The sequence below is a fragment of the Pelobates fuscus genome, chromosome 4, assembly GCF_036172605.1.
Source record: "Pelobates fuscus isolate aPelFus1 chromosome 4, aPelFus1.pri, whole genome shotgun sequence".
Taxonomy (NCBI): Eukaryota; Metazoa; Chordata; class Amphibia; order Anura; family Pelobatidae; genus Pelobates; species Pelobates fuscus.
In genome coordinates this window covers 376349917-376366831 of record NC_086320.1, presented here as the reverse complement: position 1 = coordinate 376366831, position 16915 = coordinate 376349917, and the positions used below count along the sequence as shown (strand labels likewise).

Here is a 16915-nt window from a genome sequence, read left to right as displayed (position 1 = left end):
CAATATATAATAAAATATAGATATATATTGAATAATAGAAAATGTCTACCGCAGGGCTATTTTAGACTCTCTGCTACCCTGCGGAGCACATATTGTATTATTATCCATAATTAAAATGCGGTACGGCCACCCAATTAATCATAATGATTACAATTGGATGAGAAATCATCATGCAGCTTCTTGGAGCCCAAGGATTTGAGCTACATTGATTCTCTCACATAACATAGCACATCTCAATGAAATATGAAACGACACAGTAGGAACATACGAGGATGTGTGCAAACCTATCCTGGACTAGAAGTGGAGAAATCATTCGGAACGTTCCTTTAGTTTCCATGGCGATTGCTCCACTTTTAAAACTTTAGCACTGCCCCAGAAATGTTCTTGAGGCATAATTCCTTAAATCTGCATTGTGACTGGTGCACAGTGCTAAAACCAAGAACAAATGTCGTGAAAACTAGCTGAATGGACGCTTACGTACAAAGAAGGTTTCTGGAACTTAGTTCTGAAGGTGGAGCAGTTGTCACCATGGAAACCAACAGAATGCTGATACTGAGTACTCCATTATTAGAAAGTTGCCTTATCACCCGAATGTTCGTGCTGCAGTTTGGCTTGGCAAACATGGTCTCTGGTTCTAAGTGAATGCAAGACACAGCACCGGACATGCAATTGTTAAATTGTGCATTCATTATGAAGCGTATTAGAAGGGCATGCAAAGGACCCACAGACACACTAGCACATACACAGACAGACACAGAGCCGCACTTACATGATGACGGTTTTCTTGGGAGCTTGGGAACTCTGCTCAGTGACTAAAAGGAAACAGTATGAACAGCATGGGTTAGATAACGGCAGAAGCTGATATGATTTATCTACTCGTGTTAAGTTCTATTATATGGAATGGAAAGGAATGTAATAAGCTTACATGCTTCCTACGCTCACTCTTCTCAAATCTGTTTCATTTATAAATAAATTTTAACCCGGACCAACATTGACATTTTGGAGTTCATTCACTGAAATGAAAATTGTGGAGAATTGCACATTTTAGGCAAATTAGTCGAGCAAGAAAAGTAGCTTATTTGGATAGAAAATGTTTCCAATGTATCAAGCCGACCCTAAAATTACAGTTCGTTTGACAATTCAGAACAATTTCTGGTTTATCAGGGTAACTTACTAAAATGGGAATTTTAAGTCAATTTGAAATTCACTTTGAAGTCACTTAGATTTTCTGACAATCTACATTTCGGTAACAATGGACTCGATTTAATATTGTTGGATAAGTTTTTCAAATTATTTGATATATTTGCATGAACTTTTAAAATGATTAAATATTCTGAAAAATATTATAATATTTTTAAAATATTGATATATTGATATATTGTTTTACATTTTATTATTTGGAAAAATCATATTAAAGGTTTCTCCAAATATATTAAATAATTTGGAAGGATGTGCTTGTTGTGTTGGGCTGTATTTACGCCGGGCATTCATACCATGTCAGCTATGGCATCCCACCTACCTAGTGTGATGGACAGGTGCTAGGCATTGTGGGAGTGAATGTGTCATTATTATCATGTACATAGCATTAATATATTTTGCAGAACTTTACATATTGAATAATGGGGATATAAAAATTAAATGAAACAAATGTAATGTAAAAAAACACGTGATGACGATACTGATCAAAAAGGTCTTTAATATTTTGGTTAAACACATATCTATTGTAGGTGCCATACTTGCTGATGGCATCAAGATTTTTCCCCACAAACTTTTATTTCTCCACATTTGACATTGTACTGAAAAGCAATGAGGGTTATCCACTAAACAGTGAATTGTAGTTAACTGAAATCAGAATTGCTCGATTTTGGCACAAATAGCTGGTTTGGAAAAATGTAGTCATACTTTAACCTAATTTGTGCAATTTGAATCTCATTTCACAACAATTCAGCCTCTTATGAACAGCCTCCAGTGTGTTCTGTATTATGTGCTTAAAGCCCCACAATGCTTCATTTCGATGACATTGCGTGCTTTACATCATACTATTTAACCCATAGCACACAATACACCTGGCCTCCAATTAAACTTTGTACCTGACAATATCCATTCAGGGATGGCACAGTGCTGAGGAATTGGTTGGCACCATAGAAATTAAATACTTTTAAAAATCTTATAGGAACATTTCTGAACTACACCTGCTCCATAGAATAATTTAATAACATTTTAAACAACATGTTGACCAGATGTTTTTCTTAGTAATCTCCATTACGTATATTTTCCTTGTCTTTTGTATTTTGCATATGGTCAATATTTTGGGCATTAATGGCAAACTGACAAACTGCCGTTCCTCTTAATCTAAATCTAGAACATTGCGGATGGTCTCAGCAATGTTCTTACCAGCTGTCAGACTGTATTTCCTAGAATTCTGTCATCTAAAGATTGAGGCAGACTGCATAATTCTCTGCCAGAATTCTTTGCCCTGAAAGAGCTAAGGTACTAGCCGTGTGGGTAAATTAAACTTGCTACTTTTGTTGGTTAAAAAAACAACATTAGAATGTTTTTTTAAAAGATTCTCTCAGCCTACGAAAGAGAGGCAGAATTAATGTCTAGGATGTCCTTCTAGTTTTTATAATGTTATACTTACCACAGTCCTGCATTGTAGTGTCTTCTTCCACTGTCCGTGAAAAGCAAAACTTTAAAATGAAAAAGACTAAACTACCACTGAAAATATTAAATACAATTATAAATACCGTCAAATGATAGGGAACTCTCCTATAAAAGATTGTATAGGTTATCAGTGATGGAACCAGATTGATGGGTTGGGCATTAGAATAGGCATAATGACTCAAGTTGGGATCCTTCTCATAACATGTATTGCCCCTCTTCATTCCATCCAGGGCCACCGAATCGAATATTATCCCACGTTGTTATCCTTCTTATATTATCCAATGCCATTATCCCTCCTATTTTATCCAACGTCTTTATCCTTCTTATATTATCCAATGCCATTATCCCTCCTATTTTATCCAACGTCTTTATCCTTCCTATATTATCCCATGTCGTTATCCCTCCTATATTATCCCACATGGTTATCCTTCTTATATTATCCAATTACGTTATCAGTTCTCATTATTGATATGTTCATTTTTGTTTCTTCTTCTGATCTGTTCTTTCAATGCACCAAGAAAAACAGATGTCAGATGTTGGTACTACCATTGTATTGTATATAATGTACCGGTAGTTAAAATACATCTGATTAGCACACAAAACAAAATTAATGAAATAAAATGAAATAGAATAAGAAATTATGATAGTTTGATTAACAAATTGCTACTGTAATGTTTACAGTGGTTTGATTAAAGGTTGGCAGGCTGCAGGAAGGATAGCAGGACATCTGTTTGCAAGGTAAGAGGGCAGAAATGCACCTGTAATACCAGCTCAAGGTTCACTCTGTAACTGAAATGATTTTAGGAAGAGCAAAAGGTCTCATCTGATCCCATACTGCAAGACTGTTCCTTAAGGGAGCAGACACCGGCTTTGCCAGAGAAAGCCAAGTTGCTTTCAATGCTCCCTCGAGATGTGTTGACTCTTCATGAATCAATGTGCCATGTTGTGATATCAGTCTTGTAATATCCTTTAAGTATTGCAATAAGTAAATAAATAATAATAAAAACCAGAAAAGCAAATCTGGGTAAATGTAGACTTATTGAAGTCAAAATAAAACAAAGATTGTAGACAGGAGGATAGATATAATCAATGTAGCAAAATAAATCAAACAAGCTGGGTTACATTCTACCTTCTTATTTTTTATATATTTTTTTTAAAGAAAATAAATAAACAAATAGCAATAGCAATTTTGTAAGTAGCCAAGATACACTACAAAGTGGTGTTAACAAAGCTGTGTTTTTGAGCACTCAAACAATTAATGTTCAGCTTAGTTACATAACAGAAGGAGTGCTACATTATTTAACCGAGAATGCTCATTAATAATTTAAAATCATAATTTATTTTTATAAACATTAACTCATGTTGTGCTAATGGAATTATGAAAAAAGTCAACCTTTTCACATTGTAAACACACAGAATTCAATTATCATTGCTGGCTGCCTTAATAGGCTTCAATTACCTAATTTTGTAAATTAAGCAAAACATTTCTGTTCATTAGGGCCAAGTATATGGGGTCTAGTCACTAAACAGCAGACTAAAACAGCTGAACTGAAAGCTATCTCAAGATTCTGTCTGTCTGTCTGTCTATCTTAGACTATCATTCTATCTATCCGTCTATCTATCTATCCGTCTGTCTGTCTGTCTGTCTATCTATCTATCTATCTACCTACCTCTAAGACTGATGTGCATATGAATCAGTACATGAGCAATACTAAAAAGGAGATTGGAAAGAACACCAGAGGATCAAACCACCAGCAGTCAATGGGATTCACACACATGGATACTGGGATGTTTGATTCTATAAAAGGTCAACAAGACACTACGAGCCTTCATCAAAAACTTGATGAGCAAGTGGAGAAAACACTAGAAACCAATTCCAGGACATTTACATGAGTGAACATCCAATGTGGCAAATACCAAGGTAATGCACTAAACCTGATGATGCTCTGCGTAGGTCCAAGCTTACTCAGCTAGATTATCATGAAGAGTACATACACAGTGCAGCTAACATTAGCCATGGGCCACATAAAGCTATATGCCAAGAGGGAGCGAGGCATCGACTCACTGATTCACCTGACATTCACTAACATTGGAATGTCATTCAAATTATATAAGTGTGGGCAGATGATAGCAAAAAGAGGGAAGATGATCAGGACTAAGGGGTTGAAGTGTCAGAAGACCAAAAAGGAGATGAGGAGAACCTACATGTATCTGGGGATACCACAAACACATGGTAACAACGAGGAAGAGACAATGAGGACAGCAACATCTACATACCTCCAGAGAGTAAAACAGGTCCTGAAGTCACAGCTCAATGGCAAGCACAAGATACATGTCACTGACACATATTCCCATGCCAGTCATTAGGTTCCCAACTGGGATTATAACCTGGACAAGATTAGAGCTGGACGCCATGGATAGCAACACCGGTAAACTACTCAGGATGAATTTAAGATTCCACACAGAATCCAGGATCTGGAATCTGCACACTAGCTGGAAGGAAGGAGATTGTGGCCTTATGATTTTCCAGGTCAAAGTCCTGAATGAAATACAGACAATTCACAAGTACATCACGGAGATGACTCTTAAAGATGAACTGCTAAGGGAATGCCTGAGACAACAACAGACAGAGGATGCAGATAAGGTGGAGGTTCCATGGTAAGAAAAACCTCTCCATGGGATGTACCATTAAGAGACAAATGTGGCTCACATTACAAAATCCAACTAGTGGTTGGATAATGCAGAACTGAAAGACAGCACTGAGGCACTAATCCTAGCAGCACAGGACCATGCACCAGATCAAAATAAATGGGGTCTACCACACCAGACAAAACCCAAGGCTCAGACTGTGCAAAGAGATCTCCAAAACAACCCAGTACATGACAGCCGCTCACAAGATGATATCAGGGACAGCATGCCCTGAGAGGCACAACCAAGTTGCTTGGATTGTGTAGTGAAACATCTATGCAGAATATGGACTGAACCTGCCTACATCCTGATAGGAGGTGCAAAAAAAGATGGATGAGAGTGACAGGGCTAAGATGCAATGGGACTTCTAGTTTCAGATGATCAAGCAAGTACTGGCCAACCAACCCGAAATCGTGGTGATAGACAAGGAACAGAAGACAGCAGCGGTGACCATAACATCAAGAATAAGGAAGTCCCAGTCCTTCAGCAGAGGACCCGAGAATTAGATAATTTAGATGCCACAATAAGAGAACTATTGCAATATGCAGTGATCCATTTTTATACGATTTAATAATGTTACAGCGATTGTATGAATTAATGTGAGCATTGTAATAGAAATGTCAGGATGTACTTCCAGAACAGATCACATTGTCTCTTTCTTTCAATTTTGCATTATTGACAAGACATTACATCTACAGTAAGTAATTCTAAGCAACCAGTTAATTGAATACATTATTTTTTTTAAAAACTATTTGCCCTATTTAATGCAAGGAACAATCTGTACACAAGCAATTTCACATTATGAAATTAATTATAATTGTTTGAGGGATTATTTTTAAAGTGTCACTGTCTGGCAGATAATATGAATATAACATATAGTCTACCTATATCTCTCTCAAATGTCTGTCTATCTATCCATCCATCCACCTGCCTGTCGATCTCTCCACCTGTCTGTCTGCCTGTCTGTTTATCAATCCACCTGTCTCTATCTATCTATCTATCTATCCACCTGTTTCTATCTGACTGTCTATCAATCTGTCTGTCTCTCTATCAATCCACCTGACTGTCTCTCTATCAATCCACCTGTCTCTGTCTGTCTATCTCTCCACCTGTCTGTCTGTCTATCTATCCACCTGTTTCTATCGGACTGTCTATCAATCTGTCTGTCTCTCTATCAATCCACCTGTCTCTGTCTATCTATCTATCTATCCACCTGTTTCTATCTGACTGTCTATCAATCTGTCTGTCTGTCTATCTATCCACCTGTTTCTATCGGACTGTCTATCAATCTGTCTGTCTGTCTGTCTATATCTCCACCTGTCTGTCTTTCTATCTATCCACCTGTCTATCTGTTTGACCCTCTGTCTGTTTATTTATATATCTGTATAGTTATTTTTTTTACTCTTTAATGATAATTTTATATGTTTACGGCAGTCCCCTCAAGTCCCTTTATTACGTAAGGTATTTATATTTATTTATTTATTTTCACCGCCTATCTCAGTTTTCATTTTTTTCTGTGTTTGTGTGTTTGTGTGTTGAGTGTTTTTGTTAATTCCCTTTTGAATTAATTTAACATGCGCTGAATATCTCTATTTGCGGTTTAAAAGTCAATTTTAACAGTGAGTACAGGGGAGGGTATCCCATCTCTTCAGTATATTTTCCCCTAAACTTATAATTATCTCAAATATAGGAAAATGTTCCAAATTATATTTCAGGTCCCATACTGTATTTCATGCATGTTTTTTTTCTTTTAAAGTATATTTTTTCTTTATAGATTTACCTTTTGAAAGTCAGAGAATGCCACTTGGACATGGGTTGGAATATGGGTTCCTCTACTGCAAGCATAAACCAATCCGTTGAATACTTTTCCGGGCAAGAAATCAAAGTCGAGCCAAAATGCTGCAGCATACATCAGTATCATATGTTCACATGCTTTCTGCTACTGTCTCATGTATGCCATTTAGCAAAAAACCCATTCACTTAGACACACAGAACAGGCACAAAAACAAATGGCAATGCTTTGTAGCATGTAGTAAGCTTTATTATTTACCCAGAATGCAATGGGCGAGCTATGGACTGCCCAAAAAAATACAACTGTGTTATTACAGATTGTTATTGGGATTATATATGAAAACTAAACTCCGGTGACGGTTACTGTCCACATGGTAAGCTAAAGCCAAGCAGTAACAGGTTATTAAGGGGGAAGTCTTCTTTGGGCCAATGATACATTTTTGCCATGTTGTGGATGACTATCGAGAATAATATGAATCTCACCATCATTCCGGAATACTGAAGTATCGTGGTCTTTTTAAATATTTTGGTACTGACGTTTTTTGAGATGTGGAAACACTGTGTAGAGTGCTTCCGAGACAATATAAGGTGTGCTCCATGTGAAGCAATGGACGTCTTCACACTCATCCAACTTGCCGGCAGAACAATCTGTAGTTATCTCTGCTATAGCAACTTGTAGTTTGAGAGTACACGTTTCCAATGATTAAGCAGACAAATAGCAAATTGCAGATATTTTGAGTTCCTTACGACTTTTTTATAGGAAAAAAAAAATTAGACTCAAGGCAAAAATGGGAAGAAGTTGTTAAACTGCACAACTTAAAATGCAGTCATGGTGTTCAGAGAGTCCGATGTTTTTAGATAATATTTTTGTACTTTGCAGAACGCTCTCCTAAGATTCCTTTTTTGTTAGCTGTTCGTCATTAAACTGCTTTGTGGCAGTGAACGTCCGGTGTCTTTCGGTGTCTTTCTTTTTACTCTGGCCCATCGTTTCTAGTCTCGATGACTAGCTACCAAGTTTTCTTTTTTGCCAGCTCTAGGTATTTTAGATCAGAACTAGCAATGTCAAGGACATTAGCCTACTCAACAACTTAATGAAAAATAAACTTTCCCTTATTAACCATCTGGAACAAGTGATAGCCATGTATTTCTGAGATTCCCAATTCAATTTCTGTGTTTGTGTCCCTTTGTCCCAGATTCACTTCTATAGGATTTTCAATTTTGTTTGTTAGGTCAACTCCCAGCCTAGAACATACAGTCTTACTCTAACCCTGCATTGTCCAGATCATAATCATCATCATTTACTGAATATCTGATATGAGAAATGGTTGCTGATATGTCAGAGAGCTCTATGGCCCTGACACTCTTAAAACCATAAGAACAAAGTTAATCTCACACTGTAAGCCTCTGCAATACATATTATTGATACAAAGGGGAATATTTATCAAAGTGTTGTTTTCTAAAAATAGTGCAAAGTGATAAATATTGGAAAATCACCATAGAAACATTCCATTGATCAGCACGAATCTCTTGCATCTTTGCACCACTTTTCAGAATGTGATACATTTGATACATTTCTCCCCCTGAAAGTGGTTATCTAATCAAAGTGCTGGCCTAAAAAAATGGGTAGCTCAATCAAATTAATATCAAATATTAAAACATGGGTAATGCAAAAGAGTAATCATTATTAAATTAAAAAATGGCTGAACATGATATGGAGTTTTTAAACAATTATTTAGCACATCTAATAGAATATTGATATTTGCCCAATTTGCATTAAAATATAACAAATAATGCATCAGAGAATAGAAGCTCAATGTGGTATGTGTGGATCACGTTAATAACCAGAATACTGAATCCTAGCAGAACAGAATTCAAATCCTATATGCGATACGGTATAAATATCCCTAGATTGACAACATTCGGCTGTGAATTATGGTGAATTCAAAACAGATGTTGCTACATTTGGGCTAAAGACACATAGGCCTCAATCTAATATTGTTAGATAGGCTTTCCAATTGATTTGCATTTATATTTTATACAGAGTCATGAATTAAATACATTTCTATAATCCTCTAGCAGTGGATTATGGGAATGGTAACAAACAGAGGACAACGGACATCCAGGGAACTCCCCTCCCCACCCCCCCAACCTACATTATTTTTATTTAAAAGGTATTTTTAAAAAACTCTATGAATATCCTTTCACCGTAAACCCAGCCAGTTCTGGCCTTGCCTTATGTTAAAGATACAGTGAAATAAATCACCATACAGGCCATTATTTCTGATGTTAAGGCCCCACTAACCTTTTGTGTCAAGAATATATTTAGCCTGTATATATTTATGCTTATATACATTGTATATGGAGGAGGCATCACATCACCCATGTCCATGGGCGTCCGCAGGTGGGGGCAGGAGGGGGCACTTGACCCCCCCTGGATTTCTGTACTTGCCCTTTAAAGGGCTAACCGTGTGTGAGCTGTGGAGCCGCACAGGGCGCCATGGCAATAAGGGCGCCAGCGGCTGCACAAGGCTCGCACACGCAGGGGCCAGCAGTGCTGAATTTGCAAAGCCAGCCCAAAGTCGTAGGGAGGGGGCGGAGCTACGTGAGCGTGGAGGCGGAGCTAAATGACAGCGGGGGCGGGGTTAAATACAGCTGGAGCCGGAACCCACTGCCCTTACTGATGCAGACTGACCTGCTTCCCCAACTACAACAGAGCAGGAACTGCTCTGCCTCCACTCCTCCCCTTCCAGCTCACAGGGAAAAATGTAAGTGTGTGTGTGTGGGGCAGATCAGAACACAGAATGTTAGGGGGGCAGAACAGGACATATGTGGGTGTTTAGGGGGCAATACCAGACCAGACACATGTGGGTGTTTGGGGGGGGGCAGAACAGGACATATGTGGGTGTTTGGGGGGGGGTCAATACCAGACCAGACCCATGTGGGTGTTTTGGGGGGGGGGCAGAACAGTACACATGTGGGTGTTGGGGGGGGCAGAACAGGACACATGTGAGTGTTTGGGGGGGGGGGCAGAACAGGACACATGTGGGTGTTTGGGTGGGGAGAACAGGACACGTGGGGGTGCTGGGAGGCAGAACAGGACATGTGGGGGGGGCAGTACCAGACACATGTGGGTGTTTGGGGGGGGCAGAACAGGACACGTGGGGGTGCTGGGGGGCAGAACAGGACATGTGGGAGGGCAGAACCAGACACATGTGGGTGTTTGGGGGGGGCAGAACAGGACATGTGGGGGGGCAGTACCAGACACATGTGGGTGTTTGGGGGGGCAGAACAGGACACGTGGGGGTGCTGGGGGGCAGAACAGGACACGTGGGGGTGCTGGGGGGCAGAACAGGACACGTGGAGGGGCTGGGGGGCAGAACAGGACACGTGGAGGGGCTGGGGGGGCAGAACAGGACACGTGGAGCGGCTGGGGGGGCAGAACAGGACACATGAAGGGGCTGGGGTGGCAGAACAGGACACATGGAGGGGCTGGGGGCAGCCTAGAACCCATGGAGGTTCTGGTGTGGCAGAATAGGACACATGGGGGTGCTTGGGGCAGAATAGGTCCATGGAGGAGCTGGGGGGGCAGTATAGGACCCATGGAGGTTCTGGTGGGGCAGAATAGGAACACATGGAGGGGCTTGGGGGTAGAATAGGACACACGGAGGGGCAGAACAGGACACATGGGGGGCAGAAAAGAAGATATGGAGGGGCTGGCGGCAGAACAGGACACATGGAGAGGCTCTGGAGGGGCCCTGCAGGACAAATGGGGGTGCTTGGGGGCAGAATAGGACCATCTTTGTTTGAGTAGTCAGAAATTGTTGTAGGATAAAAAAAGGTCATGCGTATAAAAAAAAAATGCACAAAGCAAGTTGAACATCAGTGTTTGTATCTGTCTGTGTATTTACATGTGTGTCAGTGTTTGTATCTGTGCATCTTGTGCATCTGTGGCAGTGTTTGTATATGTGTGTGTGAATCTGCTTGTGTATCAGTGTGTGTCTGTATCTAGATGTGTGTGAGTGTTTGCTTCAGTGTGTATCTGTATCTAGATGTGTGTCAGTGTTTGTACCTGTGTTTGTGCATGTGCATCTGTGTTTTTATGCGGTATGTATGTCAGTGTGTGTATCAAATCAGAAAATGGCAACTTGATGCATCAGGTTTCTCAACTCTTTGCATGCCTGCACTTTATGTAAAAAATATTGTGTGCCTCCCCTTCATGACATTGTCAAAAAGGGGCAAAGCATGGATGTAATTACAATTATGCCCCCCCCCCCCCCCCCCCTGGAATAATTTCTGCGGACGCCCATGCCCATGTCTAAGCACAAACATCACGTGTTGGAGAAACATACCCATTCACCATTAATACAAAGCTTGCTCACTTTTGTCAAAGCATTCTGATTTGAATGGGGATTCCACATGACAGTAAAAGCCTTTGCGTGTACATTGCCACTGCAGATGTTTGTGCACATTTACTGCAGAATTTCCCATAATGCCTAGTTTGTTGAGCATCATGGGAAATATAATCTACGGCGATTAGAAATCAGTGGTTTCCTTACCTTCAATAGTAACAATCTGGTCTCCTCTCCTCTCTTGTGCTAACATTGACGCTGTCTGTAAGTTCAACTCAGCCCCACTGCACGCTGATCCTAACCTGTTCACCAACTGAGAAATGAAGGCAAACTGATTAGGATTCTGGTAATATTGTATCAAATGAGAAAAATATACCTATCTACCCATCAGAATAACATGGTTTTTACAAGTGGATACAAAACGCATAAAATGAAAATATTACTTTCATCCCACACACACAAATCAAACATTGTGGGGAACTGAGAGGGTATTGCAAATTAAACTTTGAATTACAGTAAATTAAATGAAGCATGTTTACATGTCTGCTGTGTTGGAACTAAAACTTGCAATCACCTTCCAAAATATTAATTAAACTGTAAATTCTAGCCAAGTGAAAAATGTCTTCAATTCAGCTGTTTTAATAACTTGTCTGTTTTAACCTAGATTTTCCAATTTATTTTTTCAATTTCACCGCTGTTCACTGAATATTATCCAATAATGTCTAACTAAATACTTTAAATTGTTTGTATGAAAAGTTTTAACAATTCTAAAAAAAAATATGCTTCATACTTTTACAAAATATTTAAATGTCATTTTCTGTGAGAAATTAAGCAAATTGTATTATATTTAGCCTTTTAAAATCTTATTTTAATACAATTTCCTCACACAAAAAAACCCTAAATATTCATATAAATAAATATATTGCAGCCTGGATGCTGTACTTTACACATTAAATAGCATTTAAATATATTGCATTCTTGACAGACCAAAACAAACAAAAAAAACAGAACTCTCCAGATTTTATAATGATTGTGTAAATGCAATTTAAATGTTTCTTGCAAGGATTTATTTTTCCTGCCTGTATGACAGAACTGCCAGGAAACAGGAGACAGAAGTGTCCTTACTTCACATTCGTAGTGCCCGATGTCATCCTTGGTGGCATTCTTTATTACAAGAACTAAGACACCGCTGCGTGGTTCCGTGAATGTCTGGTGTCTGCTGGAATCTGGCAATGGAGAGCCGTCTCTGTACCACCTGGAGTAAAACAAGAATTCTATTAAAATTCCATTTTCAGCCATGTTTTTCTAACACTTTTTTTCTGATCCATAAATTTGTGGTTTTCAATTAGAAGAAAAAAAAAGTTCAAACGTCCGCTGACAGATTGGTGAGTGTTTCTACGGAAGGTGAGCAGCTTTCACTGTTAACTTTTCTGTTTAATGTCTAAAAAAAAATATTCAAATTGATAGTGCACCTTTTTTCCTTGTAATATTCATAATTCCACGTTAAAAAAACATTGTCCAATTATGTGAATGTAATCAATGGTAAAATCGTCAGGAAAAATAGAGAATTCTCTAAGATAATACACAATGCAATAGCTGTAAAGATGAAGTTACATTTCATACATCAACAAAAACATGGCCTAATATTTTTATTGCAAGTGACTTACCTAATTTGTGGGTAAGGAGCACCTTCTATGGTGCATGTAAACTGTGCATCCTCTCCATCAACAAAGTGAGCATTTCGAACTTTGTTGACAAACCTTGGAGGAACTAAGAAGAAAGATGAGGGAAGTCAGGCATACTTTGTTCTGTGTCAGTATTACTGATGTTAATTCCAGCATAACCACCGTTATGTTGGTGTGGGTGTCATGCTTTATAACTTCTTCCTGACTCTCTGTAACCAGACAAGTAAAGCTAAGATATTTCAACGGCAAGAGAACAAGCCATTTGCCCAGATTGTACATCAAGAAATCTCGGACTGATCTAGCCTATTTGTTCTCAAGGACAAGCTCAAGCAAGTCTCTAGCATTCTTCCTTTTTGCATTGTATTGCGTTAGCTTTTACAGCTTCCACTGAAAGGCTATTCCGGGTAACTTTCTGTTATATATTATTTAGTGATTATTTAGTCATTTGTCTTACTTTGGTCTTCCACTTTAAAATGTATTGCAATGCCCTCTTCAAATTCTTCGTACCTTAAACTGCATTTCATTTTTATTTAGTTTTGTTTACTAATTATGGAACGGTTTTGAATTGGTATTCAAATGGAAAAACTTGCAACACTATAACCAATTTAGAATAACAAGAACATAGGAGAGTTTTCCAACCCAAATTCTGACCAATTGTCCCATATCCACAATGCGGTTTAGAAGACTTCTAATACCTTGGACAAGTATCTTCCCCAATGTGCTGGCACTCCCTGCAGGACTGGCTGCAAAACACATGTACTGGCCAGAGTCTGCTCCAGTCAGGTTATCTAAAATCAGTGTGCAGGAACCATCAGGATCCTCAATAATGATGTGATGGGGATCTACGTCAACAGCTCGACCATCTGTAGAAGAAGAGAAGATGCAATTGCTTGTTATAAGATTCTATGTTAAACATTTCCATTTCAAAGGATCCCTCTTTTTTTCTTAAAGAACCTTGAAGACAGTTCAAGACAGTACATTGGCACAGCTAAATTAAGCTCATCAGCCATCTGTACAAGAGGTTGTAGGTAACAGTGCTCATATAAACATATGTGTAGAAATCACCCTACAACAGGAAGATTTAGATTTTCCAAGGATCTACAGTGACATTAGTGATTAGTTCCAACTGTGCAACTACTTTTCTAAATCTGGGATTTTAAGTATAACAATACCCCATTCTTGTGCCAAAACACAAGCACTCTAATTTTCTCTACCCCCACTGCAGTCTTTACTTTTTCAATCTTCCCCTTTACCTCCTTAAACTCCTCTATTCTTCCCCCTTTTCCCAATACATACAACATGTTTCCAATAGTTGAACTCACACTCTTTTTTTTTTTCATTAGTTTTGGTTTAGGAATTCTCATGTTTTTTTTCTTATATGCTACAAAATACCTATAGCATTCTATTAGAAATCCAATATATAAGTTTTAGCATTTTCTGAAAATGATTCAACTAGAAAAATCTTTACTTTTATCTCTTAAAGTTTTACTTTCTCTATCAGGATTCGATTTTGTTCTTTATTGGCTGAAATTCATTTTTTTCAAACTAAAATACAGATAAACAATTGTCATTGCTGAGCAATAGAAACATAGAAACATAGAATGTGATGGCAGATAAGAACCATTCAGCCCATCTAGTCTGCCCAGTTTTCTAAATACTTTCATTAGTCCCTGGCCTTATCTTATAGTTAGGATAGCCTTATGCCTATCCCACGCATGCCTTAACTCCTTTACTGTGTTAACCTCTACCACTTCAGCTGGAAGGCTATTCCATGCATCCACTACCCTCTCAGTAAAGTAATACTTCCTGATATTATTTTTAAACCTGTGTCCTCTAATTTAATTTACTTGTCTAACGACAGTGAGCAGACTTGCCCTGTGGGATTTCTCACATTGTATCTTATTTTTTTTATTTTTTTGATACATATGTGTATCACGAAGAGTGTCAAACTCATCTATTGATTTACACTGTTCTTTTTAATTTAACATTGGATTGCCGCTAGTGACGTTCGTCTAGTTAGGCAACCCTTGCTGGGGCTTACCTTGGATAGGTGTCCCCTATCGATTAATAAAGTATTTGTTATTTTTTCTTGTTCTTTAGTTACCCAATAAAGGCAGTGGGAACAGATTCCTGGCTTTCCCTTTTTCTAATTTGTCACATCAGTTAAAGAGACTCGGAGTCTATCAAGCTGACTTTCTCGAAAGCCCAAGTTGGCAAATTGCATTTGCAACTTAGAATTTAAGACTGCACGTGTTTGGTCCTTAAGGGGTTAAAGCACTAGGACATTATTTCCTGTATACATCGAAAACGACTACTCATCAAAGGCTCGGAACATTCACATTTGAACAACTTACAAGGAAGAGAATGGAGATTACTTTTGCTATATGTAGACAATGCTTTAGCTGTGTCAAAAGGAAGAACTTCCCACTTAAATTGTTAGCTTCTTTTTGCAAGCTCAGGAATAGAGTATTTTTTATGCTGCATACCTTTTACCCAAGTTTAGCTTCAGACAGTGAAAAAATAGTAATACCTTTATACCAAGTTACAGATGGTTTAGGGGTTCCAGTAACGCGACAAGCCAGCTTCACTGTTTCACCCAGCTCGGCAGTACAGTCTGCTAGGTATTCTATGAATTGAGGAGGATCTGAAATACATATATAGCACTTTACTGAAACAGTTCTGTTATTCAAAATAGTCAATATATTTATAATATTCTAATATATCATGTTTAAAGCTGACTATGCTGATCATCTTTCAATCTGGACATTGGAGACATTTATCCCATAAAAAGTCTCGCTGTCAGAAAAGTTTGGGAAAAAGCTAAATATGGGGCAAACACCTCAATGTCATAGATCTTTGCCTTATTTTTGTTTGTTAGGAAAGCTTTTAAGGATCTCCCAAGTTTTATTTCATGAAGACATAGCATCATATCGACCAACACAAGACATGTCACACCTCAACTTGACAATCATTTTGTATCATGAACGATGGCACTGTGAAACTGCAGAGAATGAGTTCCCTTTAACTGATAAGTGGGATTACTTGATACAAATATTAATCCAATTAACAGTGAATACAGAGATTTTACTTACTCCATAATGGCATGCTGAAACGCTGTTGGATTCCACTGATCTCCTTCACCCAGGAGTTTTTAATGATTACTGTGCGGGCCTGCAGAAGGTACTTGCGAACTGAGTCTTCTCGTTCATGCCAAATCTCGAAGGCTCTGTCATCACCTTCCACCAGATCATTCACATCTATGTTAGTAAGCTGTGGAATAGGGACAAGTCTTAATATTATTCTCAATAATTTCACTGGGCTGGATATATCGAAAAGAGAGCCAAGCAAAACTGACGGAGGAATGTAAAACGATAGAGCAGGTTTGCCTCTTTACATCAAATATTCTTAAATTGTGGTAAATGCCCTAGAGGACAAGCTCTTAACCTTTGGAAGTTTTCAGCTATGAGTCTCTTAGACCTGTTTGAGCTAGTAGTGACTAGCAGTTTAGAACAGGGGTGCTCAATAGGTAGATCTCCAGATGTTGTAGGACTACAACTCTGCATGCCTTTAGAATGCCTTTAAAATGACAAAGCATCATGGTAGCTGTAGTTTGAAAACATCTGGGGATCTACCTTTTGGGCACCACCTACTGCCCCCTTCCTCCCCCCCACGCGCTGCAATTAGGCTAAGAACACTCTGATTGGCTGGTTTAAGCCAATCAGAGTGCTCTTTGTCATT

The 16915-nt window shown here is 38.7% G+C and overlaps 1 protein-coding gene across 30 annotated transcripts in view; it reads right to left on the bottom strand.

Annotated features, from left to right (window-relative positions):
- Positions 1-16915, bottom strand: part of OBSCN (obscurin, cytoskeletal calmodulin and titin-interacting RhoGEF) — a 344733-nt gene that overhangs the window by 74788 nt on the left and 253030 nt on the right. For 29 of the 30 annotated variants that reach the window (XM_063452748.1, XM_063452749.1, XM_063452760.1 and 26 more), the window contains 6 exons: positions 16270-16447; positions 15708-15821; positions 13873-14040; positions 13160-13262; positions 12618-12747; positions 11700-11805 (listed from right to left, as the gene is read on the bottom strand). In XM_063452748.1, the coding sequence (XP_063308818.1) occupies positions 11700-11805; positions 12618-12747; positions 13160-13262; positions 13873-14040; positions 15708-15821; positions 16270-16447 (799 nt within the window). Of the gene's footprint in view, positions 1-769; positions 813-11699; positions 11806-12617; positions 12748-13159; positions 13263-13872; positions 14041-15707; positions 15822-16269; positions 16448-16915 lie in introns of all 30 variants that reach the window. The other variant, XM_063452780.1, reaches the window with a different exon arrangement.